Below are 27,719 nucleotides of genomic sequence, written 5' to 3'. Positions count from 1 at the left end.
GTATATTCTCCTATTTAAAAAAACTGCCTTGGACAAATATGGCTAAATAGGATTGTCTGAAAGGCAGTTTATATTGCTAAACACAGAAAAGGTGTGTGTATCAGCTCTGCCTACTAGACTAGAGAAAGTTGGAAATTAAAAAGATGTAAGTCAGCTACAGTGGGGATAAACTTGGGTCACCTTGTATAGGTAGTCCTTGACTTACCACTACAATAGAGCCCAAAATTTCTGTTGCTAAGTGAGATCATTGCTAAGTGAATTTTGACCCATCTTATAACCTGTCTTGCCAAGTTGTTAAGTGAATCACTGCTTTGTTAAATTAGTTACATGGTTGCTAAATTACGTAATCCGGCTTCCCCATTGACTGCTTGTCCAAAGGCCACAAAAATTGATCACTTGACCCAGGGATGCTGCAACCATCTTAAATATGAATCAGTTGCCAAGCATCCAAATTTTGATCACATGACCATGGAGATGCTGCAATGGTCAGAAGTGTGAAAAATGGTCATAGGTGTTGTGGCCCGCAAGCAGCCAGCAGAGCTGGCAGCAGACTCAAACAGTGAGGAGGTTGGGGAGGAACATGGACCAGTCCTGGAGTCTGGGAAGGCTCTGATGAGGGCTCTGTGTTGGAGGAAGAGAGGGGGCCAGAGCCATATGCCAGTTATCAGCTGCCTTCTGAGTCAGACATCAGTGAGGCAGATGAACAGCTGGAGCCTGTTCCCAGTGTGCGCATGCACAGAGTTCCCAGACGAAAGGAACAGCTAAAGAACGGGTCAACTTGGGAGTGAGGCCACAGGTGGATGATGAATGGCCCCTCCCAGAAGAAATAAAAGAGGAGCGAAAGGGGAGTGGAGTTTGCAGGAGACAATTAGTTTGCTTAATTGGTTTGTGACTCTCCGAGACTCCTTGCCAAGTTTTGCAGATATTGGCCTGTCAGCTCTCCAAACCAGATAAAGTCTGTGACTGTAAATCCTCCCTTGAAAGACTTTGCTGGATATGAATGAGCAGAATTCACAGTCAATTAATAAAAGAGTTTTTTGTTAGACAAGGCGTTTGCTTCATGCTCTTGGGAAGCCTCGGTCAGAACAATAAGTCACTTTTTCAGTAATGTAACCTTGAAGGGCCACTAAGTGAACTATTGTAAATCAAGGACTATCAGTGGTTGAATTTGGGCAGTGAAAAGAGTGGTATGAATTGGGATTACACAGAACAAGTCTGTGTATCTCCCTTTGATCATGAGTTCTCCGACTCCTGTTTCTTGCTGTTCCACAGGGTCTCATTTAATTCCTCTTCTAAAAGTGTAACTGCTAAAAACCTGCCTGTTGTGAAGGTCTCATCTGAGAAGAAACAGAGATATGTGGTGAGTAGCTCCCCCTCAGCTAACCCATCTTTTCACTTTTGCACAGGGCAATATGTGCCACAACATCTATTTGTATAATTCTGTGGCCTAAACTGGCAGGTTTCAGTATCAGATACTCAGTGGTGGGTTTCAAAAATTGTTCGAACCTACTCTGTGGGTGTGGTCTCCTTTGTGGGAGTGGCTTGCCGCCCATGTGACCAGATGGGAGTGGCTTGCCACCCATGTGACCGGATATGAAGATGCCGATGACACTTGTCAGAACCACCTTAAATTACCTCACACACAGCACTGGCATGCATAAGAATATGATGTAAACTTGTTTTTTAAAAGGCATCTTTGGTTTGCGTTAAAACAACTTCAACACACGCAATGTTCTGATTGCACCACAAACGCAGTAGTCATCCTTACCTTTCACAGAGGCACTGAGTTTTATAAATATGAGCATGATAGTGTAGAATAATCAAATCCAAGGACCAGTGGTGGGTTTCAAAAAATTTTGGAACCTCTTCTGTAGGTGTGGCCTGCTTTCCGGGTCCACTGGTGAAACCTCTTCTAACCGGTTCGGTAGATTTGACAAACCGGTTCTACTGAATAGATGCGAACTGGTAGGAACCCACCTCTGCAGATACTCAGGCCTTGCAAACCACCTGCTAATCTTGAGCATCCTGGGCCTTAAAGGAAAACCTCTACCATGACAAAAAATGACTGTGCCCTCTTCAACAGCATATGCTGGGAGGCGTAGCAAATGTTGGAGTAGACGAATGTTTCTCAACCTCACCAACTTTAAGATGTGTGGACATCAATGCTCAGAATATCCCAGCGAGCATGGCTGGCTGAGGAATTCTGAGAGTTGATGTCCACACATCTTAATGTTGAGAAACACGAGGTTGAGATGAGGTTGACAAGCACTAGAGTAGACCATTCTATCCACCAGTGGTGGGTTGCCAATTTTTTTACTACTGGTTCGGGCGTGCTTGCGCATGTGATGCTTCTGCACATACGCAGAAGTGGGTGGGCAGCTGGGCGGAGCCTCCTGCCATCGCTACTACCGGTTCATCCAATCTGGGCCGAACCAGGAGCAACCCACCTCTGCTATCCACCCTCAGTGTCTTGTCTTTGAGATACAATGGAAAATAGTGACCCGTTGCCAATGCTGAAGATTTTGCCACTGAAAGAAGATAGCAATAGCACTTAACTTATATATCACTTCACAGTGCTTTACAGCCCTCTCTAAGCGGCTTACGGAGTCGTCATTTTACTCACCTTGGAAGGATGGAAGGCTGAGTCAACCTTGAGCCTAGTGAGATTCGATCTGCCAAATTGCAGGCGGACGGCAGTCAGCAGAAGGAGCATGCAGTACTGGGTTCACCGACAAATGCGCGCCTGACAAATGTGCGCCGACAAAACCGCCACGACAAAATGGCGATGTTGAAAGCGCGCCCACTAAGGCGCGTTGACAAAAGCGCGCCATAGAAAAAAACCGCGAAAACAACGTTAACAACCCTAATTCTTACCCTAAACCTAACCCTTACCCTAACCCTAATCCTAACCTAAAAACCCTAATCACGCTTTTGTGGCCGCAGTTTTGTCAGCGCGATTTAGTGGGCACACTTTCAACGTCGCCATTTGGTCACGGCGGTTTTGTTGGCGCGCATTTGTCGGGCGCGCATTTGTTGGGTCACGGCAGTACTGCACTCTAACCTCTGCGCTACCGTGGCTCTTATGGCATGTTTTCTTTTGCTTCAAGCAGCAGGATTCCTCAGTAAAGGACAACTTTCTGTCTGAAGGACTATCCCAGTGTTTTTCAGCCTCAGCAACTTGAAGATGCTCAGGCTTCAGTTCCCAGAATTCTCCGAACTAGGAAGCTGGCTTGGGAATTCTAGGAACTGAAAAAAGTTGTCAAGGCTGAGAAACACTGTACTATTCCATCTAAGTACTTTATGGAGAAACAATTAGAGCATGGGATGCCATGAATTTCCTCTCCCAGTGGCTAACAGCAGGACATCAGATTTGCTAAGCCCGCAATTCATCTGGTCATTAGGCTTCCCCGCAAAAATAAAATTATTGCATTTGGATTTTATAAACTATTGTTGTGACCCGCCAGCGGCAAGCAGAGCTGGCAGCAGATTCAGACGGTGAGGAGGTTGGGGAGGAACATGGGCCAGTCTTGGAATCTGGGGAAGGCTCTGATGAGGGCTCTGGGTCGGAGGCAGAGAGGGGGCCAGAACCATCTGGTAGTTATTTGCTGCTTCCGGAGTCTGACATCAGTGAGGCAGAAGAACAGCGGGAGCCTGTTCCCAGTGTGCGCATGCAGAGAGCTGCTAGAAGGCAAGAACAATTAAGAAAAAAGGGTAGGCTTGGGAGTAAGGCTTGGGGAAGATTGGACCCTCCCATAAGGCATAAAAGAGAAGTGAACTGGATGTGAGCTTTTGCAGGGAGCAATTAGTTCATCTGGTCAGTTCAAGCTTTGAAAAGTTCTGTTTGACTCTGTGCTAAGTTTGGCCCAGCTCTGCATTTGGCAATTAGGTCTCTGGCAGCATTCCCAGGGAGGTAAGGTGGGTGTTTATCAACATTCCCCTGAAAGACTGTGGCAACTTGAGCAGACATCTGTTGGCACCTTCACAGAGAGTTTGTGAAGCCTTGCAGAGTGGAAATGACCATAATTCACAGCCATATAAATAAAAGAGGGCTTTTGGGACTAAGATTATGATTTATGCTTTCTCTGGAAGCCTAGGTCAGAACAACTAGTGATTGTTCCTAAAGTTGCATCTATAGATAAAAAATAAACCAAGGAAATGACCTGTTTTATGGAAAGAAAAGTGACTGGCCTATTTTCATCCTCCTTAGGTGCATTCAAGGAACAGCCACTTGTCCACCTGGCCAGCCTATGAACCAGGGCAAGGGATTCTTCAGAACCGAAAACCGTGCACTCTCCCCGGTTGGCAAAGGTAGGTCTGGATATGGCATTAAGACGTCAAACTTCCGGACTTTAAAAAAAAAAACAGCCAGGAAATTTGGCGTTCAAATAAACACAGCGATACACCCAGCCATCTGTTCAGAAGAGGCAGATTCTCTGCTAACGCGGCAAGATGTTGTAAGTCTATAGTAGGGCAGTTGCTGCATTTACAAGAATCCTTGGCATCTCCAAGGGAGGGATATGATTGCAAGAGGTACTTAATATCAGGTTTTTAGGCAGCTGCTTCCAACCAAAAGTGATTCCTTCCAAGCAAGAATCTTGGAAGGTTTTTTAAGCAAGATTTATTGAACCAAAGGAATGGGGTTACACAGACTGTTGGCAACTGAGCTATTTGATTTCTTGATTTTCACTTAAACCATCTCTTTGCCTTCTTTTTTACTAAAAATGGAACAGCTGGCAAGTGCTGTTTACATATCAGGTTGGGATGTCGGAAACCTTCTAAATCTTTAAATATCTATCAATATGAATAGAAAATATTGGGCTACAAAAATCCTATCCTGAAATACGATACCATTCCCATTTTTCATTCCAGGCTTACTACTTGTGAGCCTAGAGGCTTCGAACTAGTCATTTTGCAGGTCCCAAGGCATCGCTTTAAAAAACGGCTGTTTAAATACCTAAAACGTTGTGCTCTGTCATAAGAAGCTGTGAAACGCACAAGCAGCGCAGCAAAGTGGGGTGTTACATTTTTGAGACCTACAATCCCCCATACAGTGAGCCCGGGACAAAAAGCAGCAAAAATTGGATGTTTAAATCCAATCCAGTTACTCCCCTATGTATTTTAAACATCTAATCATCTGCCACCACGTTACAGAAAAATTAGAGGGCAGTTTTGGCTCACCACGGTTTTTATGAACAAAACTTCACGTCACAGGATGCTGAGAAATTTTTACAAGTCTGAAATTGTCCCAGCTGGAATTCTTCTCTAGAAAGAGACTTTGACTCAAAAGGTGCTTTTTCAAAAGATGACTGGACTGGGGTTTTTTCCCCCTGAGGAAACAAAGAAATGTTTTGCTTCTCATCCCAAGAAGTTCCATCGGTTCTGGCAAAATGGTGCCGGCTATGAAAGGATTAATTTTGACAGGAGTTTGGGGGGAATGGGAGGTTTGTATTTTTTGCAGTCATCTGGTCATTAGCGCTCTCCCTGAGAGCTCTTGAGGGCACTTGGGAATTAATCTGTGCCCTCGGGGTTGTTGTGGTGCGCCAGCAGCCAGCAGAGCTGGCAACACAGTCAGAGAGTGAGGAGGTTGGGGAGGAGCATCGGCTAGTCCTGGGGGCTGGGGAAGGCTCGGAGGAGGGCTCTGCATTGGAGGCAGAGCAGAGGCCGTGGCCTCCTGGCAGTGATCAGGTGCCTACAGAGCTAGACAGCAGTGAGGCAGAGGAACAGCTGGAGCCTGTTCCCAGTGTGCGCATGTGCAGAGCTGCCAGGAAAAAATAACAACTCAGAAATCAGGGTAGACTTGGGAGTAAAGTCCCAGGTGGAAGATGATTGCCCCCTCCCATAGGAAATAAAAGAGGAGCGAAAAGGGAGGGGGCTTTTGCAGGGAACAATTTGTTCATTCGGTCATTAGATTCGTTTCAGGAGTGTGAAGATCTGTCTGTGAATCTCAGAGACTCTGTGCCCAGTCTTCGGTGCTTGTAACTCTGCCCAGTCTGGCACAGCACCTCATTTGGAAAATATTTACATGGCAGCTTTCCAAGATAGATAAGGTCTATAGTCACAAATACTCCTTTGAAAGATTGTTTACCAGGCCTTGCTGAAAGTGAATGAGAGGAATTCACATTCGTTTAATAAAAGGGGTGTTGTCGGGATCAGGACTCTGCCTCGTGCTTTTTGGGGAAGCCTAGGTTAGAACAGGCGTTACCCGAATCAGGTTGCAATTGGTTGTGGAATCTCCTTGGAACTGCTAAATGCATTGCGTTGGACAGAGGTGGGGTCTTATCCCTCCCTCTCTGTTGAGAGAGGGCTGCTCAGTGTTAACATAAATGGCCTCTTTTACTCCTCTTTCAAGCCAGCGGTCCTCTCTATCCAGAAGCGGGACCCGACTTTGCTTTGAGCATTTGACTTTTGACTGCTTACATCTGCTGGGGGGGCTTTGTTGACTACCCTGGTGCTTGTCATTGTGGCAGTAATGTCGTGAACGTTCAACCTGGGCAAAATGTCACACCCAGTCAAAATGCTAATGTTCTGCCTTTCAGCACCAGCAAACCCCTCATGCCGATTTCCAAGCCACGTTACCTTGAACAGCTGGAGTCCTATTTGCGGGCAGAGTTACAAGCGATTGATCTAACCAAAGGAAAAGTTCAAGAACTTAAGCTCCAGGTTTGAGAAGCAGAGTTCTGCAGGGAATGCAGGAAGCTTTAAACCTTCGGGGCGGGGGGGGGGGGAGGGCTGAAGGATGCTCGATTGGTCTATAAGGAATATCTTTGATATTTGACAATAGCGGCTAAACGGAAGCACGGATTTTGCTCTTCTGAGTTACGTACGAAAACCAGAAGGCGTGCTGTAAGAATGTTTCTAATTTTGGTTTTAAAACACATAGAACCAACGCAGTGGTGGGTTTCAAAATTTTTTAGAACCTCTTCTGTAGGTGTGGCCTGCTTTGTGGGAGTGGCTTGCCAGCCATGTGACTGAGTGGGAGTAGCTTGCAGGCCATGTGACTGGGTGAGCGTGGCCAACTTGTAAAATGTGGTGAAACTCACTTAACAACACTCTTGCTTAGCAACCAAAATGTTGGCTCAGAAACTCTGGCATTTGAAGCACGCAAGTCTTAAAGCTGTCAAGTTACAAGACCCTTGCACCCCTAACCCTTTAGAAAAAAAGCCCCCCCGGGGTGTTCAAACTTGACAGCTTTAAGACTTGTGGACTTCAACTCCCAGAATTCCTCCTCTCGCTCTTCATCTTGATGATGTGTGGACGGGCTGGGGGAGGGATATGGAACTGGTTCTAAACAGCACTGTAGATTTGTGGAACTTCTTCTATAGAAGAGGTTAGAACTGGCAGGAACCCACCCCTGGAACCGAAGGAAAGAAAGTCTCCTCCTTGACCAGGAAGGGAGGAAACTAAAAAAAAAAAATAGAAATACAAGCTTTTTTATGGCTAAGACATGGCCACACAGACCTCTGAATCGCTGTCTTACTGACTGCAGGTCAATGCCAGCAATAGCACTTAGACTTATATACCGCTTCATAGTGCTTTTACAGCCCTATATAAGCAGTTTACAGAGTCAGCCTCTTGGCCCCAACAATCTGAGTCCTCATTTTTACCCACTTTGGAAGGATGGAAGGCTGAGTCAACCTGGAGCCTGGTGAGATTCGAACTGTCGAACTGCAGCTAGCAGTCAGCTGAAGTAGCCTGCAGTACTGCACTCTAACTACTGCGCCACCTCGGCTCTTATCAAGCTCCTAGAGACCAAATGCATTTCTTAATTAGATTTTTTTTTATCCTGCCTTTATAAGTAACCCAAGGTGATGAACATATATAATATGTTCTTATTTCCCTCCATAACAATAGTCCTGTGAGGTGGATTGGGGGGTGAGAGAGTGACTAAGAGAAAGTCACTCAGCCTGCTTTCATGCCTAAGGTGGGATTATAACTCACCATCTCCTGTTGATTGGCCCAAACTCACCCAATTGGCTTCCATGACTAAGATGGGACTAAAACTCACAGTCTCCTGGTTTCTGGGCCAGCACTTTAATCACTACATCAAACTGGCTTTCAATGCAATGCCTATCCCTATTATAAAGTATTTAAGTCCACCAAGAATCTTTAAAGGCAAAAGAGGTGGAGCCAGAGCCCCACTGTGGTGTGAATAGAATAACACTGTTAATGCAGTGTTTTGCAATTTTAAGATTTGTGGATTTCAACTCCCAAAGTTCCCTAGCCAGCATATATTTTTTAAAATTTCTCTCTTTCTTCCCCCTCCCCTTTCCTATTTTTAGCCTTATAGAGAAGTATTTGAATGTTTCATGGAAGAATTCAAGACTTACAAACCTTTGTTGGCTTCTATCAAGAGGGAATATGAATCAACTATAGGTGAGAGTGCTATGACATCGCCTTAGTAAATGTTACAGTGATATTGAACTGGCTAATTTTCACAGTGGGTTCTAAGCAGATTCCATACCAGTAGTAGACAGAGATTAAGATCATTTTAAATCCGGTGCTCTTAAAAAGCCCTATGATCCACAGGTCTCATGACTGTTCTGACCTAGGCTTCCTGAAACAGTAAAAATCACATGCTTGGTCCCAAAAACCCTCTTTTTATTTAAACGGCTGTGAATTATGTTCATTCACAGCCCGTAATGAGTCACAACCAGTCTGTGAAGAGTCCCACAGAAGTCTGCCATAGTCTTTCAGGGTAAGGCTGATAAGCACCCACCTTTATCTCCCTTGAAACGCTGCCAGAGACCTAATTGCCAATTAGTTTTGCAAGGCCAAATGGAGCACAGAGTCAAACGGAGCTTCAGAGTTTAAACCAACCAGAATGAACAAAATTGCTTCCTGAAAAGGCTCATGTCCATTTGCTTCTTCTTTATGTCTTATGGGAGGGGCCAATCATCTCCAAGCCTTACTCCTGAGTCGCCTTTTTTATCTTAACTGTTCTTGCCTTCTGGCAGCTCTGCGCATGCACGCACTGTTCCTCTGCCTTGTTGAAGTCAGACTCTGGAGCTCTGGAGGCAGCACATAACTACCAGATGACCCTGGCCCCATCTCTGCCTCTGACGCAGAGCCCTCATCCGAGCCTTCCCCAGACTCCAGGACTGGCCCATGTTCCTCCCCAACCTCATCACCGTCCAACTGCTGCCATCTCCACAGTCCTCCGCCGGTGGACCATAACAATGACTTTTAGTAACTCGGAGATGTGTCTGTCTACCGGTAGCCCATCTGCAGGAAAAAATCTTCACTCTGGAATCAGTGAACGGTGTTCTGGTCACAGCCTCTGATCGATGTACTCAGCAAATCCTGGCTTTTCAACAGCAGGAGAAAATTGAAATAGCGAAATTGAAGGAGGAGCGGCTCTATCTGCTGAAGCTGATCGACAAAATGCAGGAGGAAAAAAGTTCGCTAGAGACCCAGGCAAGTCCCTTCCTTGCCCTATTCACCCTTTAATCACCTGGGCCTCAGAAATTGGATTGTAGCATCTTTGCTAAGCACAATTGTGCCTTTTCAAAAACTCATCGGACTGCCTTCCCCAGGTCTCCATTGCTGATTTTGTTAAAAGAAAAGCAGGATAAGAAGAGGCAGCCACAGAGAGTAACTCACATGGAATATATGATTGTAATTATCAGGCAGAAAGGAATCAGGTTTGTGTCTTAATCATCGGTTCCTAAGACAGAGTGCAGCGATTTCATTATACCTAAACAGAAGAAAGTATGTTCTTGACGTAGAGTATCGTAGAATATTTGGTGTCCTCCAAAACAGGCCAAAATTGCAAATGGCTCAGTTTGTCTAATGGACAAATACAGGGTAAAACATAGGCTCTTTATCAGCTTTTGTCCCATGCAGGTAGTCAGGGGTGGGCGTCACACACTGTAACAACCAGTTCGCCCAGCACTGGAAATGTGAGCATGTGCGCCCCATCCGCGCATGCCTGCGGCCTCAAAACACGGCAATTCGCTCATCTGCGCCTCCCACACGTGTGCAGTGTCGAAAGCACAATGATATAGGGCGGGGTGGCTCCCGGACTGGCAGCAGCCCACCACGGGAGGTAGTCCTCAACTTACAAGGACACTTGAGCCCAACATTTCTGTTGCTAAGAAAGATGGTTGTTCAGTGAGTTTTGCCCCATTTTACAACCTTTCTTGTCACGGCTGTTAAGGGAATCACTGCAGTTGTTAAGTTAGTAGCACAGTTGGTAGGTGAATCTGACTCCCCCCACTGACTTTGCTGATCAGGAGGTCACAGCAGGGGAACACATGATCCTGGGACACCATGTCCGTTGTAAATATAAGTCAGTTGCCAAGCATCCGATGTGAGGATGGAGATGCTGCAATGGTTGTTAAGTGTGGAAAACAGTCATCGGCCACTTTTTTCACTAAACAAATGGTTGTAAGTGAAAGACGACCTCTAGGTTTGTTTGATTAAGGCTGTGTTTCAGCGTGACCCGACAAATGCGCGCACGACAAAAGCGTGCTGACAAAACCGTGGCGCTAAAACCACGACGTCATCAACGCGACGTCATCAACGCGGCGACAACAGCGCAAAGACAGAAGTGCGATTTAAGTTAAGGTTAGGGTTAGGGTTAGGTTTACAGTGCGCTTCTGTCGGCGCGCTTCACCGCTCATTCGTCGGCATGCTTTAGATCTCGTGGTTTTCTCACCGCGGTTTAGTTGGGCGCACTTTTGTCGTTCGCCCTTTTGTTGGTGAACCGTGTTTCAGAAGATATCATCTCCTTTGAGTTTTTTTAAGCCCATCAAAGTTACACACTGGGTATCTAATGCAATGTTCCAGAATAAGGCCCCACTACTGAAATGAAAATGTCACTTTTAATGATGTGGCCTCCATCTCCCCCACCTTCTTCCATTGTACAGGTGGCTAAACTGCGGAAGACGTTGGCCGAGGAATATCTTCGTTATCTCAATGAGTGTGATGCGCGCAAGCTATTACTCCTGGACCTCAACGAAATGTACCGCCAGAAGGAAGAACTGAGGCTCGCCAAGGAGCAAGGTAGAAGAAAGAGCTTCAGTTTTTCCCGCTAGCTCATCAACCTCTGCCGAGGAGCCCACTGGCCCATCTGGTTGAGACGCTGGGTTGACAATCAGCCAGCAAGGTCACACAGTGGCTGTCGTGCTCATCAGAACCTTAGCACTGATTTATATTGTGTGTGTGTGTGTGTTTAATATGCTTCCTGTTAACCCTGAAGCTGACCTGACTGAAGCCATCTTGGAGCTTCAGTGTTGCCACCACTGGAGCTGAGGGATAGGGAGGAGGGAATAGAGATAGCTGAGGTTTTGTAGCCAAAATAAAAATACTTTATCTTGGGAACCAAGAACATTCTCACACTTGGGCCGAGGAAGGAGCAGTGAGGTCACCAGGCAACCAGACAGCGTCTTGATTGAGCCATGTTATTGATTGTTCGGGTTGGGGGAGAACTTTTAATTAGGTGAAAACCATGGGAATATACAGAGTCGGTTTTTTACCAGTCTGTGCCGATATATCCAATAAAGCTATTCTTTGAGGAATTCACCTGCCTCGGAGTTTTTGCTTGCTGTGGGTCTATTACAGAGGTCTTCAAACTTGGCAACTTTAAGACTTGTGGACTTCAATTCCCAAAGTTGAAGTTGTCAAGTTTGGGGACCCCTGGTCTATTACTTGGAACCAGTGGTGGGTTTCAAAAATTGTTCGAACCTACTCTGTGGGTGTGGCCTCTTTTGTGGGAGTGGCTTGCCATCTATGTGACCGGATGGGAATGGCTTGCCGCCCATGTGACCGGATATGAAGATGCTGACGACACTTGTCAGAACCACCTTAAATTACCTCACACACAGCACTGGCATGCATAAGAATATGATATAAACTTGTTTTTGAAAAGGCATCTTTGGTTTGCGTTAAAACAACTTCAACACACGCAATGTTCTGATTGCACCACAAACGCAGTAGTCATCCTCACCTTTCACAGAGGCACTGAGTTTTATAAATATGAGCATGATAGTGTAGAATAATCATATCCAAGGACCAGTGGTGGGTTTCAAAAAATTTTGGAACCTCTTCTGTAGGTGTGGCCTGCTTTCCGGGTCCACTGGTGGAACCTCTTCTAACTGGTTCGGTAGATTTGATGAACCGGTTCTACTGAATAGGTGCAAACTGGTAGGAACCCACCTCTGCTTGGACCTTGATGCTTTCATGCAGTGCCTAGCCTAAATCTTGGCTTTTCCATTCTCCCCTGTCCTTGATTCTTGACCAATTGCCAGTGGGATTTTTTTTTTTCCTGCTTAGTGATTTGAAGGTTCAAGGTTCACCCAATTTGGTGTGATTTTTCGAGTGTCCCTTGACCCTTCCTGGACTTCTTTCTTCTCTTCTAGAGGACGTTCTGGACGAGGACACAGTGAAGCTGAAGGTTGCACTGAGGGTAGCCCGCCAGGACCTCACCAAAGCTCAAGTGGACCTGAACACCATGCAGGCAAACTACGGAGATGTGGTGCCCAGAAGGGACTTTGAACTGCAGCAACAAAAATACAATGATTTGGCTGATAAAGTACGTTAAGGAAGAAATGTAGGAAAATTGGCAAATTCTCCATAACGGAGGAAGAGATCTAGTATTGGCTGTCCTTTCCACACACTTTAGAGCAAGGCTGTCAAACTTGATTTTATTGAGGGACGCATCAGGGTTGTGTTTGACCTCAGGGAGCTGGGGTGGGTGTGGACAGCTGGACCTCACTCGTGTTGGGGCCCCTGTGGTGGCCCATGCGCTCTGCCAGCAAAACAGGCTCTCGAGCTCTGTTTTTGGCTGCGACAGCCTCCTGCAACCGTCTACCAACAAAAATGGAGTTTGGGAGGGCTGCCTGCGGGCCGCTCGAGCTCTGTTTTCATTGGCAGAGGCACTGTGGGCCGCTCCTTTGCTGTTTCCAGGGCCAGATCTAAGCACCCTACGGGCCGGATCCGGCCCCCGGGCCTTGAGTTCAGGGGGTGAAATTCTGCAGGTTCTGGAGAACCAGTAGCGGAAATTTTGAGTAGTTCAGAGAATTGGCAAATACCACCTCTGGCTGGACCCAGAGTGGAGAGGGAATGGAGATTTTGCAGTATCCTTCCCCAGCCACGCCCACCAAGCCACACCACACCCACCAAGCCACGCCCACAGAACCGCCAGTTTAAAAAATTGAATTTCGCCACTGCTTGAGTTTAACACTCCTGCTCTAGTGGTAGAACTTAAGTAGAAACCAGCAAATCTATCTCCTTGCGTAGGAAGAGATCTTTCGAATTCTATTTACGCCTAACCGGAGTTTGTTTGTCCATTTTCTGATTTTTAACGATCTTCCCGGGAGATATTTTAATTCTTTTCCACCTCCTCAGTCCAGAAGATCACTTACCTAGAACTTCAGATCTTCTGCTCATTCCCATCCTTTGTTCCTCTTACCCTTCAGTTGTCAACTCTTCAAAAAGATTTTGATGACCTTCAGGAGGAATATGAGATCATGTTGGATATACACAAACAAGTTGCAGAGGACCGAGATCGCTACTTCAATGACCTAATCAATGTCCAGCGGACGTCTACACCTCGCCCCGACTGGAGCAAATGTGGAGGTACAATTTAATGCAACCGACATTGCACAGGTAGTCCTCAACTTACAGCAGTTCATTCAGTGACCGTTCAAAGTTACAACAGCACTGAAAAGGGGACTTATAAGCATTTTTCGCACTTATGACCGTCTCAGCATCCCCATGGTCACGTGATTTATTTCGGCTGCTTAGTAACTGGCTCGTATTTATGATGGTCGCCGTGTCCCGGAGTCATGTGGTCGACCCCCTTTTGCGACCTTCTGGCAAGCAAAGTCAGCTGAGTAGCCAGATTCACTTAACAACTGGGTTACTAATTTGAGAGCTGCAATGATTCAATTAACCACCGTGGCCAGAAAAGTCGCAAAACGAGGCAAAACTCGCTTAACAAATTTCTCACTTGGCAAGGTAAGTTTTGGGCTCAACTGTGGTCGTAATCTGAGGACTAGCTGTATTTATTCTAGCCTTCTGTTACACATATTTTTTACTGCGGGTGATTAAAAAAACATTTAAAGTGCTCCTCCTTGTTTCAGATTCCTGTCCTGCCTGAATATTCTATTCCTCTCCCTACAGATGTGGTTCTTGGTGGAAATGAACGCTGGAATAACTTGTCGGTGGGCAAAACAAGCGACCAGCTGCTCGATGTGCTTTTGGAGGAAATCGGCGGGGGTCTCCTGAGAGAGCGGGACACCTTCATCGGGCGGGTATGGTTGGGCTTGCAAGTCCTTCTGTGGCTTTTTTTTTTAATTATCTTTTATTTTTCAACATATAAACATTTTATCTTTGCTTAAACAGTGTGTTGTCGGGGTACCGATATCTCTGTACGACAGCTTTCAGCATTTACAAGATCATTCACATTAATGTTAATATTAAGGGACGCAGCGGCTCAGTGGCTAAGACGCTGAGCTTGTCGCACAGAAAGGTCGGCAGTTCGGCGGTTTGAATCCCTAGTGCCACATAACGGAGTGAGCTCCCATCCCAGCTTCTGCCAACCTAGCAATTTGAAAGCATGTAAAAATGCAAGTAGAAAAATAGGAACTCCCTTTGGTGGGAAGGTAACAGCGTTCAATGCGCCTTTGGCGTTTATTCATGCGGGCTACATGACCACAGAGACGTCTTCGGACAGCGCTGGCTCTTGAAACGTAGATGAGCACCGTCCCCTAGAGTTGGGAATGACTAGCACATATGGGGAACCCACTGTAAGCAGTTCTTTTTCTCCACAGGGAAGAAGCGAAAAGGTTCCCCCATATCTGAGATGTGATGGCATGGTTAGAAACAAGAAGCTGTCCAAGAAGGAAGTCGTGGCCCTTTTGAGGGAGATCTGGAAGGAGAAAATTATATCAGATCAACAGGTCTCTTTGCTTTTTCTCTCTCTCCTCCTATAGGGGCGAATGAGTCTCTCTAGAGCTGACATCCAGGATAACGTAGCTGGCTGAGGGGTTGGGTTTAGCCTGAGGAGATCCAGGAGCCCCCTGAACATGGGTTGCTCTGGGTCAGGGGTCATCAACCTGCGGCTCTGGAGCCGCATGTGGCTCTTTCATCCCTCTGCTGCGGCTCCATGTGCTCAAAATATGTTTCACAAACACCAGGATGAGATTTATTGAGCTTTAAGCCTGAGGAGGCACACAGGATCAGATGGTTCAGTGGCTAAGACGCTGAGCTTGTCGATCAGAAAGGTCGGCAGTTCGGCAGTTCGAATCCCTAGCGCTGCGTAATGGAGTGAGCTCCCGTTACTTGTCCCAGCTTCTGCCAACCTAGCAGTTCAAAAGCATGTAAAAATGCAAGTAGAAAAATAGGGACCACCTATGTGTGTGGGAAGGTAACAGCGTTCCATACGTCTTCGGCATTTCGTCTTGTTGGCCACGGAGACGTCTTCGGATAGCGCTGGTTCTTCGGCTTTGAAATGGAGATGAGCACCGCCCCCCCAGAGTCAGAAACGACTAGAACAAATGTCCAAGCGGAACCTTTACATTTACCTTAATCTATTTGGAGTTAAACATCAAGTATTCATCAAAAGTAAAGCGCAGTTAAGTGTCTTGACTTGCATTGTGCGAAGCAGTCATATTAGCAAGAGAGAATTTAGCACCCACTTTGGGAAGAGGGAGTTTTGGAGTCTGCATCCTAGAAAAAGGGAGGCCAGGTGCAAACTGGAGGTTCAGGCAGCCCCCCCCCCCCCTAATTGTGACCCAGTGAGAAGGACCTTGGGTTTTGCAGTTGAGGAAGGGGCAAAAAAATCCTCCTTTCTTTCAATACAAGTAGTCCTCAATTTATAATCATTTTGTTTAGCAACTGTTTGAAGTTACAACAGCACTGAAAAAAATGGTGACCAGCTCTCGCGCTTGTAACCATGGCAGCATCCCCATGGGTCATGTGATCAAAATGTGGGCGCTTCGTGGCGAGCATGTATTTAAGGTGGATGCCGCATCCCAGGGTCACTTGATTGCCATTTGTGAAACTTCCCAGCCGGCTTCTTACAAGCAACGTTAAGCCAAATTTGCTTCATCACCACGTAACAACTGCAGTGATTCACTTAACAATTGGCCAACGGCCGATAAGAACTCACAGGCTAGGCCTCCTCCGGGTGCCGTCGACCGGACAATGCCGGCTGGCGACCACTCGGGGGAGAGCCTTTTCTGTAGCTGCTCCGGCTCTGTGGAACGATCTGCCCGCAGAAATCCGGACCCTTCCCACTCTCGTGGCCTTTCAAAAAGCCACCAAAACCTGATTGTTCCGGCAGGCCTGGGGCTGTTGATCTATGAATCAGGTCCAGCCCCCAGCTAAGCTGAATGTATGTTGTGTTTTTAAACTGTTTTGTTTTCTCTCCCCTATTTGTTATTTTTATTTTATCTCGTATTTGTAAGCCGCCCGGAGTCCTCCGGGATTGGGCGGCATATAAGCTCATTAAATTACAAATTACGAATTAATTATTGTAGCAAAAAACAACAACAACAACACCTGCGGACCTGACTCACTTAACAATGCCTTGCTTAGCCACAGAAATTCAGTACCCGATTGTGGTTGTAAGTTGAGGACCTCCTGTACTGAATTGAATTAAACCCCAATGCAATTGCTAAATCTAACATTTTCAGGATATCCGATCTGGCCTTTAATCTGAGTGTCTCTTCTGCTTGCTTTTTTTTTTTTTTTTTTACAGAAAGGGAGACAGTCTAGTCTCTCTGATTTCTTCCTAGGCTTCTTTCAGAAAAAATACGGTGAAGGTGTTGCTTTTGACTGGACTTATAGCATCTATGAAAGCCTCAAGCTCTTTCGGTCGAATGAAATGATGGCCTTGTTTCTTAGCATCCTGACAGGAAATGTGAGTATCTTACTTGCTGAGGATAACAAAGAAATACATAAATCGGCGCATGCCACAGGTGGTTTTTTTTTTGGATCAGTGGTACCATCAGGCTGCCCACAGCTTGAATCTCTAGATAAAAACGATTGTTGGCTCCATTTGTTGAGAAAGGTATAGCTTTATTAGAGATCAAGTATATTGCAGCATTGCATAACCAGAATTGAGAATCGCATACCAAAATTCCTAAATTCTACTTTTCCTTCCCCCCTTTACTGCCTCTCATTGCCCATCTCAATCAGAGGTGGGTTCCTACCAGTTCGCACCTATTCGGTAGAACCAGTTCGTCAAATCTACCGAACTGGTTGGAAGAGGTTCCACCAGTGGACCCGGAAAGCAGGCCACACCTACAGAAGAGGTTCCAAAAATTTTTGAAACCCACCACTGGTGGGTGTGTAATGTCCCGCAGTTATCTACACATTAATAATGATCTAGTAATATTTCCTTATACATTTTAGGGACCTTTTCTTACATGTTTTCTTTCATACTTTTGGATTTCTAATTTCTGTTTCTGTTAGTTGGCAATTGCTAAAACCAATCCCACGTGAAAAAGGATTCAAAGCCTTCTTGATTTTAATTGTCAATGTATTTATTCCTGCACATTGTAATATTTATTCATTTACATATCTCTGGTTTTCCACTGTTGTGCAAACACAATTCTAGCAGCTGCTAACATGTGTAAAATTAAATATATATTATGCTCCCTTTCAAATAGCCAACAAAATATTTCTGGTTTTAATTCCATATCTTGCTTTACGATTGCTTCTAACCACTAACTTCTAAATAGCTACTTGGACCGACTTAAGTACTAATTCATAATTTCATATCCGGTCACATGGGCAGCAAGCCACTCCCATCCAGTCACATGGGTGGCAAGCCACTCCCACAAAGAAGGCCACACCCACAGAGTAGGTTCCAACAATTTTTGAAACCCACCACTGATCCCAATGTAATCAAAGTTCATGCAAGATGTTTTCATAAAGGTCAGTCCAAGTATAGTTGGTATGCAGCTCCCTCCTTTCAGCTGGGTAACCTTGAGGCAGTCTCTCAAGAAAGTACAGCATCTACTTTCTATTTCCCAAGCATTCCCCCACTTCGTTCCCCTTCGCCACAGTTCATGGCAGTCTGTCACCGCCTAGCAGTGAAACCCAGCAAGTATAGGGTGGCAGCTGACAGATTAAAAAGAACAGGAGCATTCCTTGTTCCGGGATTCTATTATAAATATAGGATTTTGAAGCTTGATGAAAGCAAGTATCACAACAATTATCAATAATGGGCAGGATAAAAATAGCATGAATTAGGTTTTTTTTTTTAATTTGGCAAATTAGGATTAGCTTTTGTGATGGATTCCTATCCATGTGACGCTGAAGACAACAAAGCCAAGAAAAATAATAATCAACATGCGCATTGTGCAAAAGGGCAAAAGCCCTCATGAGACAAAAGGCATGGATGCAGTTGCAAGATAGGATTGATGCAATAGGGTTGGTGGATAGCTGTGTTAGCAATCTGGATTAAATAAAATTCTCAATTTAAACTGGGGAGTCAACTGCTTCACTTCCGAAAAACCTACCATGTTTCCCCGAAAATAAGACAGGATCTTATTTTCTTTTGACTCCCGAAATATTGTAAGTCCTTGGATTTATTTTCGGGGAGGTCTTATTATTTTTGAGGTGCAGGAGGTGGACCTCATGGCTGCTGCTGTGTTGTAATATTTTCGGGGAGGGCTTATTTTAGCGCATGCGCTCAAAAGCCCAATTGGGCTTATTATCGGGGGGAGGTCTTTTTTTCAGGAAAACAGGGTAGGAGTGGGGCAAAGTATGTTATACTCACCCCGATAGTGTAATTTCTGCAGGAAAGCTTTGGCTGTTCACAATAGCTATCATCACAAAACAGCTGTGAACCAGAAGGCAAACTAATTTACCTCCTGCTGCACTTTCTACTCCTCCTCACCCCAAATGTGGTTAGTCTTTAGTTGTCTCTTTTTTCCCCATGCTTGAATAGACCAATTTCCAAGTAAACCAAATCATAATTGTACCAACGTATTATTTTTTTATTTTATAAGGATCTCTGTGAGGCCTACTTGACCCGAGAGGCTTTGCTGCAAAGAAAAACACTGCTGTAGCTAGTGTTTTCCTTTGCAATGTGCCATATTAAAATAAACAGCGCACCTGACCTGTACCTGTGGTTTCAATGAATGAATGGCCTAACTCTGCCATTGCCAGAGAAAACTAGCTTGACCTCCTGAACTTTAGTTCTTGATGGGTCTTCCAATGTCCAGTTTATCAATATACAAAGGTTCATTGCAAGATGTTTGAATGACCATCACTGTTCCCTCTAAGGTGCGCACCTGCGCAGCCGCTCACATGGCTGCAATACCGCGCGCAGTAGTTTCTAATTGCCGCGCAGAGGCACGTAGGGCAGGTATCTGGACACGAACTACAGAGCGATTGCAATCAAAACCTCCTCCAGCTAAACCTTTTCTACTGCAGTACTTTGCCTCTGAGCAAATGCTTCAGAGGCAACAGTTTTCACGGGGAATTAGAACAGTCAGAGAGCCCTGCCTGGAGTGTTTTTTTAGTCGAACGCAGTTTTGTGGTGGAACCACATTGTTGCTAAATCCCCGGTTATATTTAGCAACAATGTAGCTCTTTTGAGCTCTTTTTCTCCCTCCTCGCTTCTCGGGGCTCCACCAATGGGGGAGCAAAGCCCAGCACCAGGCTTTGGGCTAACACAGGGGTCTGCAAAGTTGGCTGTTTTAAGACTGGTGGACTTCAACTCTCAAAATTCTGGGAGTTGAAGTCCACAAGTCTTAAAGCTGTCATGTTTGAAGAACCCTGGGTTTTTTTTTCCCTAAAGGGTTAGGGGTGCAAGGGTCTTGTAACAACAGCTTTAAGACTTGCGTGCTTCAAATGCCAGACTTTCTGAGCCAACATTTTGGTTGCTAAGCAGGAGCGTTGTTAAGTGATACTGATATTATATAACACTTTTAATTAAGCGGGTACCTTGAATAAACATAACTTTGAGTTTCAAATAATACTGATTTCGTTGTTGTCTTAGGTGACATCTGTGAAAAAAATTCAGGTGCTCAGGCATGAAAATATGCCGCTCAAACACTATACTTTTCTGCTCACACTGAAAAAAAATTAGAGGGAACATTGATGACCATATCACTGCTTGGGTATTCTCCAGAGCAGGGGTTTACAACCCTTGGCAACTTTAAGCCTGGCGGACTTGAACTCCCAGAATTCCACAGCAGCAAAGCAAAGGAGAATTCTGGGAATTGAAGTCAGCCAGGCTTAAAGTTGCCAAGGTTAGAGATCCCTGCTCCAGAGGGTAACCCATGCTGGCTAAGGAAGATGGGATTGATGATCCATACTGGGGAGTGGGGGGACGGGATCGTGCTTCATCTGAATGCTTCTGCTATCTCTTTCACAGATGGATGAAGGAGTATATCACAATCACCTCCTGGAACTTAACAACTTGTTAAAAGAACTGACTATTGCCGATACCGAAAATACCGGCCAGTTGTCAGAAGAGCAATTCCTGTAAGAGCCACTGTATAATCCTTACCTGCAACAGGACAATAAACCAGAACTGGAGCCCTAAAAATAGGCATATATTTAAAACTGATATGCAGTGATGTTTGGGGTTTTTAATATTTCAAATATTTCAAATATTTCAAATATTTCAAATATTTCAAATATTTCAAATATTTCAAATATTTCAAATATTTCAAATATTTCAAATATTTCAAATATTAAAACATTTCAAAAACTATATCCTGGCCACACAGCAATGCAGATTATCAAAAGATTTAGTATGTTATTCAAATCTAAGCTTTGTTGCTGAGTATCTTATATCTAGGGGTGAGATTTGACCAGTTCGGACCGGTTGTGGGAACAGGTAGCTCTGATGATTAGTTGGGAGCGAACTGGTTCGCTCCGACATCAGGTGCCCCCCTTCGCTTTACTGATCTATATCTTCTCAGCTGATTTGCGCGGCAGAGCGAATTGCTGAACCTCAGCTGTGTCACTTACCCTAGCAAGTAAGTTTTCTTAAAACTGCGCACACAGTGTGTATCAGGCATGTGTGTGTGCAAAGCTCTATCTCTCTCAATCCCACTATATATCTCTCTCCTTCTCTCTCTCTCTCTCTTTCCTTCCTCTATATTTATCTCTGCCTCTGTCTTTGTCTCTCCCTCCATCTACCTCTCTTTATCAGTCCCTTTCTCTCTCCATCTATCTCTCTATAGCTACCTCTCTATCTCTCTATCTCTTTCATTCTATCCTATTTATCTCTATCAATCCATTTAATCTGTCTACATTCTCTCTAATATCTGTCTCTAATCTGTCTAGTGTATCATCTATCTTTCTGTCTGTCATCTATCCATCTATCTATCTATCTATCTATCTATCTATCTATCTATCTATCTATCTAGCGATCTAGCGATCTAGCGATCTAGCGATCTAGCGATCTAGCTATCTAGCGATCTATATCCACCCAATCTGTCTACTCTCTCTCTAATATATCTGTCTCTACTTATCATCTGTCTGTCTATATCTAATCTATCTTCTCTCTCTCCCTCCCTCCCATCTGTCTTGTCTGTCTGTCTATCTATCATCTATCTATCATCTATCTATCTATCCATCCATCCATCATCTATCTAGCGATCTAGCAATCTATATCTATCCACCCGATCTGTCTACTCTCTCTCTAATATATCTGTCTCTAATCTCTGTCTACTTATCATCTGTCTGTCTATATCTAATCTGTCTTCTCTCTCTCCCTCCCTCCCATCTGTCTTGTCTGTCTATCTGTCTGTCTATCATCTTTTATCTTCTGCCTGCCTCTATCTATCTATCTATCTATCTATCTATCTATCTATCTATCTATCTATCTATCTATCTATCTATCTATCTACAAATATCTGTGGGCAAAGGGTAAGGGAAAGCCAACATTTTCCACAGCTGGTTTGCTCAGCTTTGGGGGGGGGGGTAAAAGTGTCAGACATTGAATACAGTTGTCTATCCCCTTTTAGAACAAGCTAACATAAGGAATATTAGCCCTTTAAAAAAAAATGTTGTGCTTGAATTACAGACCGATATCCAAAACTAATATGTTTTTCTTTCTCCTGCAACAGCTTTGCCTTGAAGTCAGCTTTTCCACTAAAATCAGATGAAGAGATCCTAGAGTTACTTGATGCAGCCGGCTTCAGATCAAACGTTCATAGTATTATGTACAAGCTGTTATTCTTGGAGGTTAGTTGGAACATTGGATAAGAAGCAGTTCAGTATTCATGGGGGAGGGAGGGGGAGACTGGGATGTGTTAAGAAGACTAATTTCTAAAAAGGGGCCTAACACTGAGAAAGCATATAAAATATTATTTACCTTTCTAAGTGGAAAAGAAAAGTGCTTGGCCTTATTTTCGGAGAGGTCTTATTATTTTTGAGGTGCAGGAGGCGGCGAGCGTGGTCACCTCCTGGGTGCTGCTGTGTTGCAATATTTTCAGGGGAGAACTTATTTTAGCGCATGCGCTCAAAAGCCCCGATTGGGCTTATTATCCGGAGAGGTCTTATTTTCAGGGTAGATATTTCACTGTTCAATTTTCTCATGTCAGCATGTAGGATTTTGCTCCTGGTGGAAAGCCAAAGGGCTCCCCATGACACCTATTCATGTTTTAGGAACATAGCCTGTTGCAGTTTATTCAGTAAACCACGGTTAAACAAGCCTTCGTTTTCAAAATATGTAAACCCAGCTGGTGAATCCTCTGTATTCTTTCAGTGGGGGGGGGGGGAACAACTCATTGTAATGTTGAATAATTGCCAACAGTTTGGGAGAAGAGAAATGCTGAATAGCAACAATGAACTTCAAGGTGCTACTTGCCACCTATAAAGCCCTTCATGGTAGTGGATCTGGGTACTTGAGAGACCGCCTACTGCCGATCACCTCCACACGACCCATTAGATCTCATCGTTTAGGCCTCCTCCGAGTTCCATCCGCTGGCCAATGCCGACTGGCCACCACGCGGAGGAGAGCCTTCTCGGTGGTAGCCCCGACCCAATGGAACGATCTCCCCGTGGAGCTTCGTACCCTCACCACCCTCCAGACCTTCCGCACAGCCCTTAGAATCTGGCTATCCCGTCAGGCCTGGGGCTAAAGATTGTAATCCGCCCGAATGGTATGAATGTTGTGTTTTAATCATGTACTGTCTTATATGTAAAAGTCTGCTTTCCCCCCCTTCCTTTGGATTGTGAGCCGCCCTGAGTCCCCCCAGGGAAAAGGGCGGCATACAAATAAACAATCTAATCTAATCTAACTTACACGCCGCTACAGCACTTAATGTCAGGGTTCTTAGTAACACCCCCAATGAAAGAAGACACCGAGGCTCGAGTTTCCTCAACCTTCCATTTTATTAGAGATGTCATATTGGCACATCTGGGAAAACCCGAATCTGAAAGCTTCCAGGTTTTCCCCACCCAAAAGAAAGTTCAAGTCCATACCCAGCGCCCACATGTCCATCACATGGTCCAATCAAGCACTCTCCCAATTGGAGATGCCTCCCAGACACGCCACTCCAAGTACATGAACAAGGCGACCTTGACTTTCTGAGAAGGAATGTTATTTTGGCTATACATCTCCCATGCACCATACAATCCCCCCCCTCCCAGTTTCCCACAGTAGAATGCGTTTGAATATGTGGCAATAGCAATAGCAATAGCAGTTAGACTTATATACTGCTTCATAGGGCTTTCAGCCCTCTCTAAGCGGTTTACAGAGTCAGCATATTGCCCCCAACAACAATCCGGGTTCTCATTTTACCCACCTCGGAAGGATGGAAGGCTGAGTCAACCCTGAGCTGGTGAGATTTGAACAGCCGAACTGCCGAACTAGCAGTCAGCTGAAGTAGCCTGCAGTGCTGCATTTAACCACTGCGCCACTTCGGCAGGGTGGAGGCCCTATTCAAAGATGGCTTCCAAGCCTGAAACTTACATTCATTTACAGGACGATGAAGGGAAAACAGAACCCATAATTACAAAACTTAGGAACCAATATGTGGTGGAGAAACAGACCTATCTGAACGAACTACGTGCTGAATTAGGAACCTTGCTGTGAGTATGTGAGCGGGAGAGGGGGGACTCCCATTGGTTTAAGTACATCTAAATTCAGGTTCATCGTAATCTTCTCCTTGTTGGTTTGCTTTCTTGTTTGCATTTACAAGTAGCCTCTGTCTGGATCCAAACTAGACATTTTTCATCTTCAGGCATTTCTAGTTAAAAAAGAAAAGACGAGGGCGAAATTAGTTCAATCAATAAGCTAAACGCGAACAAGTTTGACGTCTTCTTGTGCCGTATCCATCATCGGACGTCGCCGATCGTGTTGGCAATCCTATTTTTGTCAACAGCCACATGAGAAAGTGCTGCTGAGTTTTGCCCAAACCAGTCCCTTAGGTTTTGAAACCATGACGTTCTTCTTCTGCCTGGACCTCATTTGCCTTCAGTCTTTCCCTAGAGCAGTGTTTCTCAACCTTGGCAACTTGAAGATGTCCGGACTTCAACTCCCAGAATTCCCCAGCCAGCAATGCTGGCTGGGGAATTCTGGGAGTTGAAGTCCAGACATCTTCAAGTTGCCAAGGTTGAGAAACACTGCCCTGGAGGATTAAGTGAAGAATGCCGTATTTTTCCGGGTGTCACATCCCATGTCCAAAATATTCTAACTTTCCCTTTTTAATGGCTTTGATGATTTCCCTTGCCTTCCCCAGGTGGCATTTCACCTCCTCGTTTCTGATTTTGTCCACCCAACTTATACGTAACAGCCATCTGTAAATCCACATTTCAAATGCTTGTAGTTTCTTCAAGCGGTTAGCTTGACATACAATAGCAATAGTTAGACTTATATACCGCTTCATAGGGCTTTCAGCCCCCTCTAAGCGGTTTACAGAGTCAGCATATTGCCCCCAACAACAATCCGGGTCCTCATTTTACCCACCTCGGAAGGATGGAAGGCTGAGTCAACCCTGAGCCGGTGAGATTTGAACAGCCGAACTGCAGAACTGCAGTCAGCTGAAGTAGCCTGCAGTGCTGCATTTAACCACTGCGCCACCTCGGCTCTATAATACAACCCCAATTGAGCCTAAAATTCCTGTCGCTAAGTGAGTTTGGCTCCATTTTACGACCTTTCTTGCCACCGTGGCTAAATGGATCGCTGCAGTTGTTTAAGTTAGTGATGCAGTTGTGAGGAGAATCTGGCTTCCCCGTTGATTTTGCTTGTCAGAAGGTCGCCAATGGGGATGGAAAGACCCCGGGGACACTGCAACCATCGTACAATAGGAACCAGTTGTCCAGCATCCAAATTTTGATCACGTGACTGTGGGGATGCTGCAATGGTTGTGTTGAAAAAGCGGTCACTTAAGTCCCATTTTTCAGTTCTGTTGTAACTTTGGACCCTAATTAAACGGATGGTTGTACGTCAAGGACTCCAGAAACATATAAATACCCTGCCCTGACATTTTTTATTAAGTTTATTTTCCATTTTCATAGCATATAATCACATGTATACTATTACATAGCCAACATCATATTGTATTATTAAATGTTTACATCAATTCATCTTACCATCAACTCCCAAAAACAATTATTGGCTCTTCTGCTCTCCATACACCATATTTGTACCTTATCCATCACTTTCTTCTCCCTCTTTCCTCTCCCTCCTTTCTTCCCTCTGTCATCCTTCTCTTCTCTACTTCCCCTTCCTCTCTCCTTCTCCTCTCTCCCCTTTCCATTCCTCCTTTCTCTCCTCCTCTTCCTCCCTCTCTCCTATCCCTCTCTTCTTCCCTTACCTCTCTCCTCTACTTCACATTCATCATCTCATTTACTTGGTGTATTTCAGCTTCTGAGCAAGCTCCATTTTATGTTGATAGTATTTATAATTCCTTTTCAATATACATATTTAATTTTAAACATATATTTTCCTTTTAAAAAAAAGAATAAAAAAGTATACATATATAGTCATTGTACTTTCAACACCCACCACCCCCAGCCTAATTTTGGCCGAGATGTAGACCTGGCTACAATTCCCAGCTATTCTCATCATTATATTTATATAATTATACATCCCTACACACTAATTTGTGATTCTGCCCTGACATTTTTATTATATCTCAATTGTCTGTGTATGTGTGTGTGTGTGTGAGGGAGGGAGGGAGGGAGGGAGGGAGAGGGAGGGAGAGGGAGGGAGAGAGAGAGAGAGAGAGAGAGAGAAAGAGAGAAAGAGAGAAAGAGAAAGAAAAATAAACTTGGGAGGAACAAAGTATCAACTTTAAATGGGGAACTCCAAAAATTGAATGCTAGAGATTTAGGACGCAGGTTTGACAATAAGATCACGTAGCTTTTATACTTTCTCAGCAATGGCTTTTGCTCTTTCTTCTTCCCAGCGATGTGAGGCCCGATGACCTGAGGGCAGCTTTTTGCATAATTGACCATGGCTTAACTGAGCAGACCTTGGAATCTTACCTCTCTTACGCCTTCCAAGTTTCCAAAGATCAGCTGGACCCTGCCGTCTCTGTTCCCATCGAAATTCTGATGCAAAGGCTTATGACGGGAGATATCCACAGGCAAGGACCGGCCCAGGAACCGCCACAGCGTGCGCCCCCATCCCACCCGGCCGAAGAAACTGATCATTCCGGGATCTGACTCAACCCACTTCCTCTCCCCCTCAGAGATTCCTTGAAATGATAAGATCTGTTGAGGGAGAATTGAGAACAGATCCGCAGCTGTAACTGAGACCCAGGAGCAAAGCTATGATCCCGGTTGATTTCCTTAGCCTTAGATAAAGCTTAAAACGAATTACAAAATCCAATGCATGTGCTATTAAAATGTCTTAAAATCCACTCAAAGCATTTAGTCTGGGGCATCACATCTCAGACTGGGTAATTTCCACTTGTGTAGGAAGCGTTTAAGGTGAATTGGGCAAGAGCTTCAGGTTTGCTTGCAAAAAGTACCAGTATTTCCTCTCTCGTGCCCATAAATATTCAACCACTGGAACCCCACGAAGAAATGGTAAAATGACAGTACAGCCGACTGGATGTTAAAATAATTTAAACCTTGTGCAATTTCAAACATTTTGGGTTTTATTTATCGCTTTTGAACTATTCTGCAGCCCGGCTGGGGGCTAGAAAGTGTAGAAAAGTTTACATTATTAACACACAAACCAAGGGCAGCTAAAGCAAAAGAAGAGGTAGCGAAACGAAATTGAAAAGCCAAACAACATAACCACCACCACCCCCAGCACTTCAAGGTGTTTTTTTCTAAGTTCCAGTTTGTACTGAAAAAAGGAAAGGAAGCTTACCAAGTCTTGAAAATGGATGGTTTCCAAATTAGTGATGTTAAAATGCATTGTATATAAACAATGTTACGATACAATAAACTATTAAATAAACTTCTTATAAGTGTTCTGTCTGACAACAAAGGGCTTTATGCTAGGGGATTCTTTTTTCCAGTGTGTTGCAGAGCAACAGATATGAATGTATAAGGGATGGGGGAAAAATCATTTTGTCCATTTTTTTTTAATCCAATGTATACTTTCCCTCCATAGTATGTGGAAGGAACCTGCTGCTATGAGAATAGTTTATGCTGTTCTTTCCAAAGTTGCCGTGTAAGTCTCAGCTGGAAAAAAATGCATATGTTGGATAAATTTATGTACACAAATCTGTTCATCAGGATAGACTGTGCCCGGAATACGCCTAATTGAATAGCTGTATTGGATGACCCCGTAGTTCAGTGTTTCTCAACCTTGGCAACTTGAAGATGTCTGGACTTCA

The 27,719-nt window shown here is 44.7% G+C and overlaps 1 protein-coding gene across 1 annotated transcript in view; it reads left to right on the top strand.

The window, feature by feature from the left end:
• The window catches only part of TSNAXIP1 (translin associated factor X interacting protein 1), a 28,516-nt gene extending 1,080 nt beyond the window's left edge, over positions 1–27,436 (top strand). The window contains exons 3-17 of the mRNA XM_032230921.1: positions 1,273–1,360; positions 4,208–4,308; positions 6,537–6,660; positions 8,280–8,373; positions 9,218–9,414; positions 10,869–11,004; positions 12,360–12,532; positions 13,419–13,578; positions 14,125–14,255; positions 14,775–14,903; positions 16,706–16,867; positions 20,339–20,448; positions 22,044–22,161; positions 23,906–24,012; positions 26,334–27,436. Coding sequence (XP_032086812.1) covers positions 1,273–1,360; positions 4,208–4,308; positions 6,537–6,660; positions 8,280–8,373; positions 9,218–9,414; positions 10,869–11,004; positions 12,360–12,532; positions 13,419–13,578; positions 14,125–14,255; positions 14,775–14,903; positions 16,706–16,867; positions 20,339–20,448; positions 22,044–22,161; positions 23,906–24,012; positions 26,334–26,592 — 2,089 coding nt within the window. The 3' untranslated portion in view covers positions 26,593–27,436. The remainder of the gene's footprint in view (positions 1–1,272; positions 1,361–4,207; positions 4,309–6,536; positions 6,661–8,279; positions 8,374–9,217; positions 9,415–10,868; positions 11,005–12,359; positions 12,533–13,418; positions 13,579–14,124; positions 14,256–14,774; positions 14,904–16,705; positions 16,868–20,338; positions 20,449–22,043; positions 22,162–23,905; positions 24,013–26,333) is intronic.
• The last annotated feature ends 283 nt before the right edge of the window (positions 27,437–27,719 follow it).

The sequence above is a fragment of the Thamnophis elegans genome, chromosome 14, assembly GCF_009769535.1.
Source record: "Thamnophis elegans isolate rThaEle1 chromosome 14, rThaEle1.pri, whole genome shotgun sequence".
In the NCBI taxonomy this organism is placed as follows: Eukaryota; Metazoa; Chordata; class Lepidosauria; order Squamata; family Colubridae; genus Thamnophis; species Thamnophis elegans.
The sequence above is the reverse complement of the archived record's forward strand: the minus strand, read 5'-3'. Positions and strand labels throughout refer to the sequence as shown.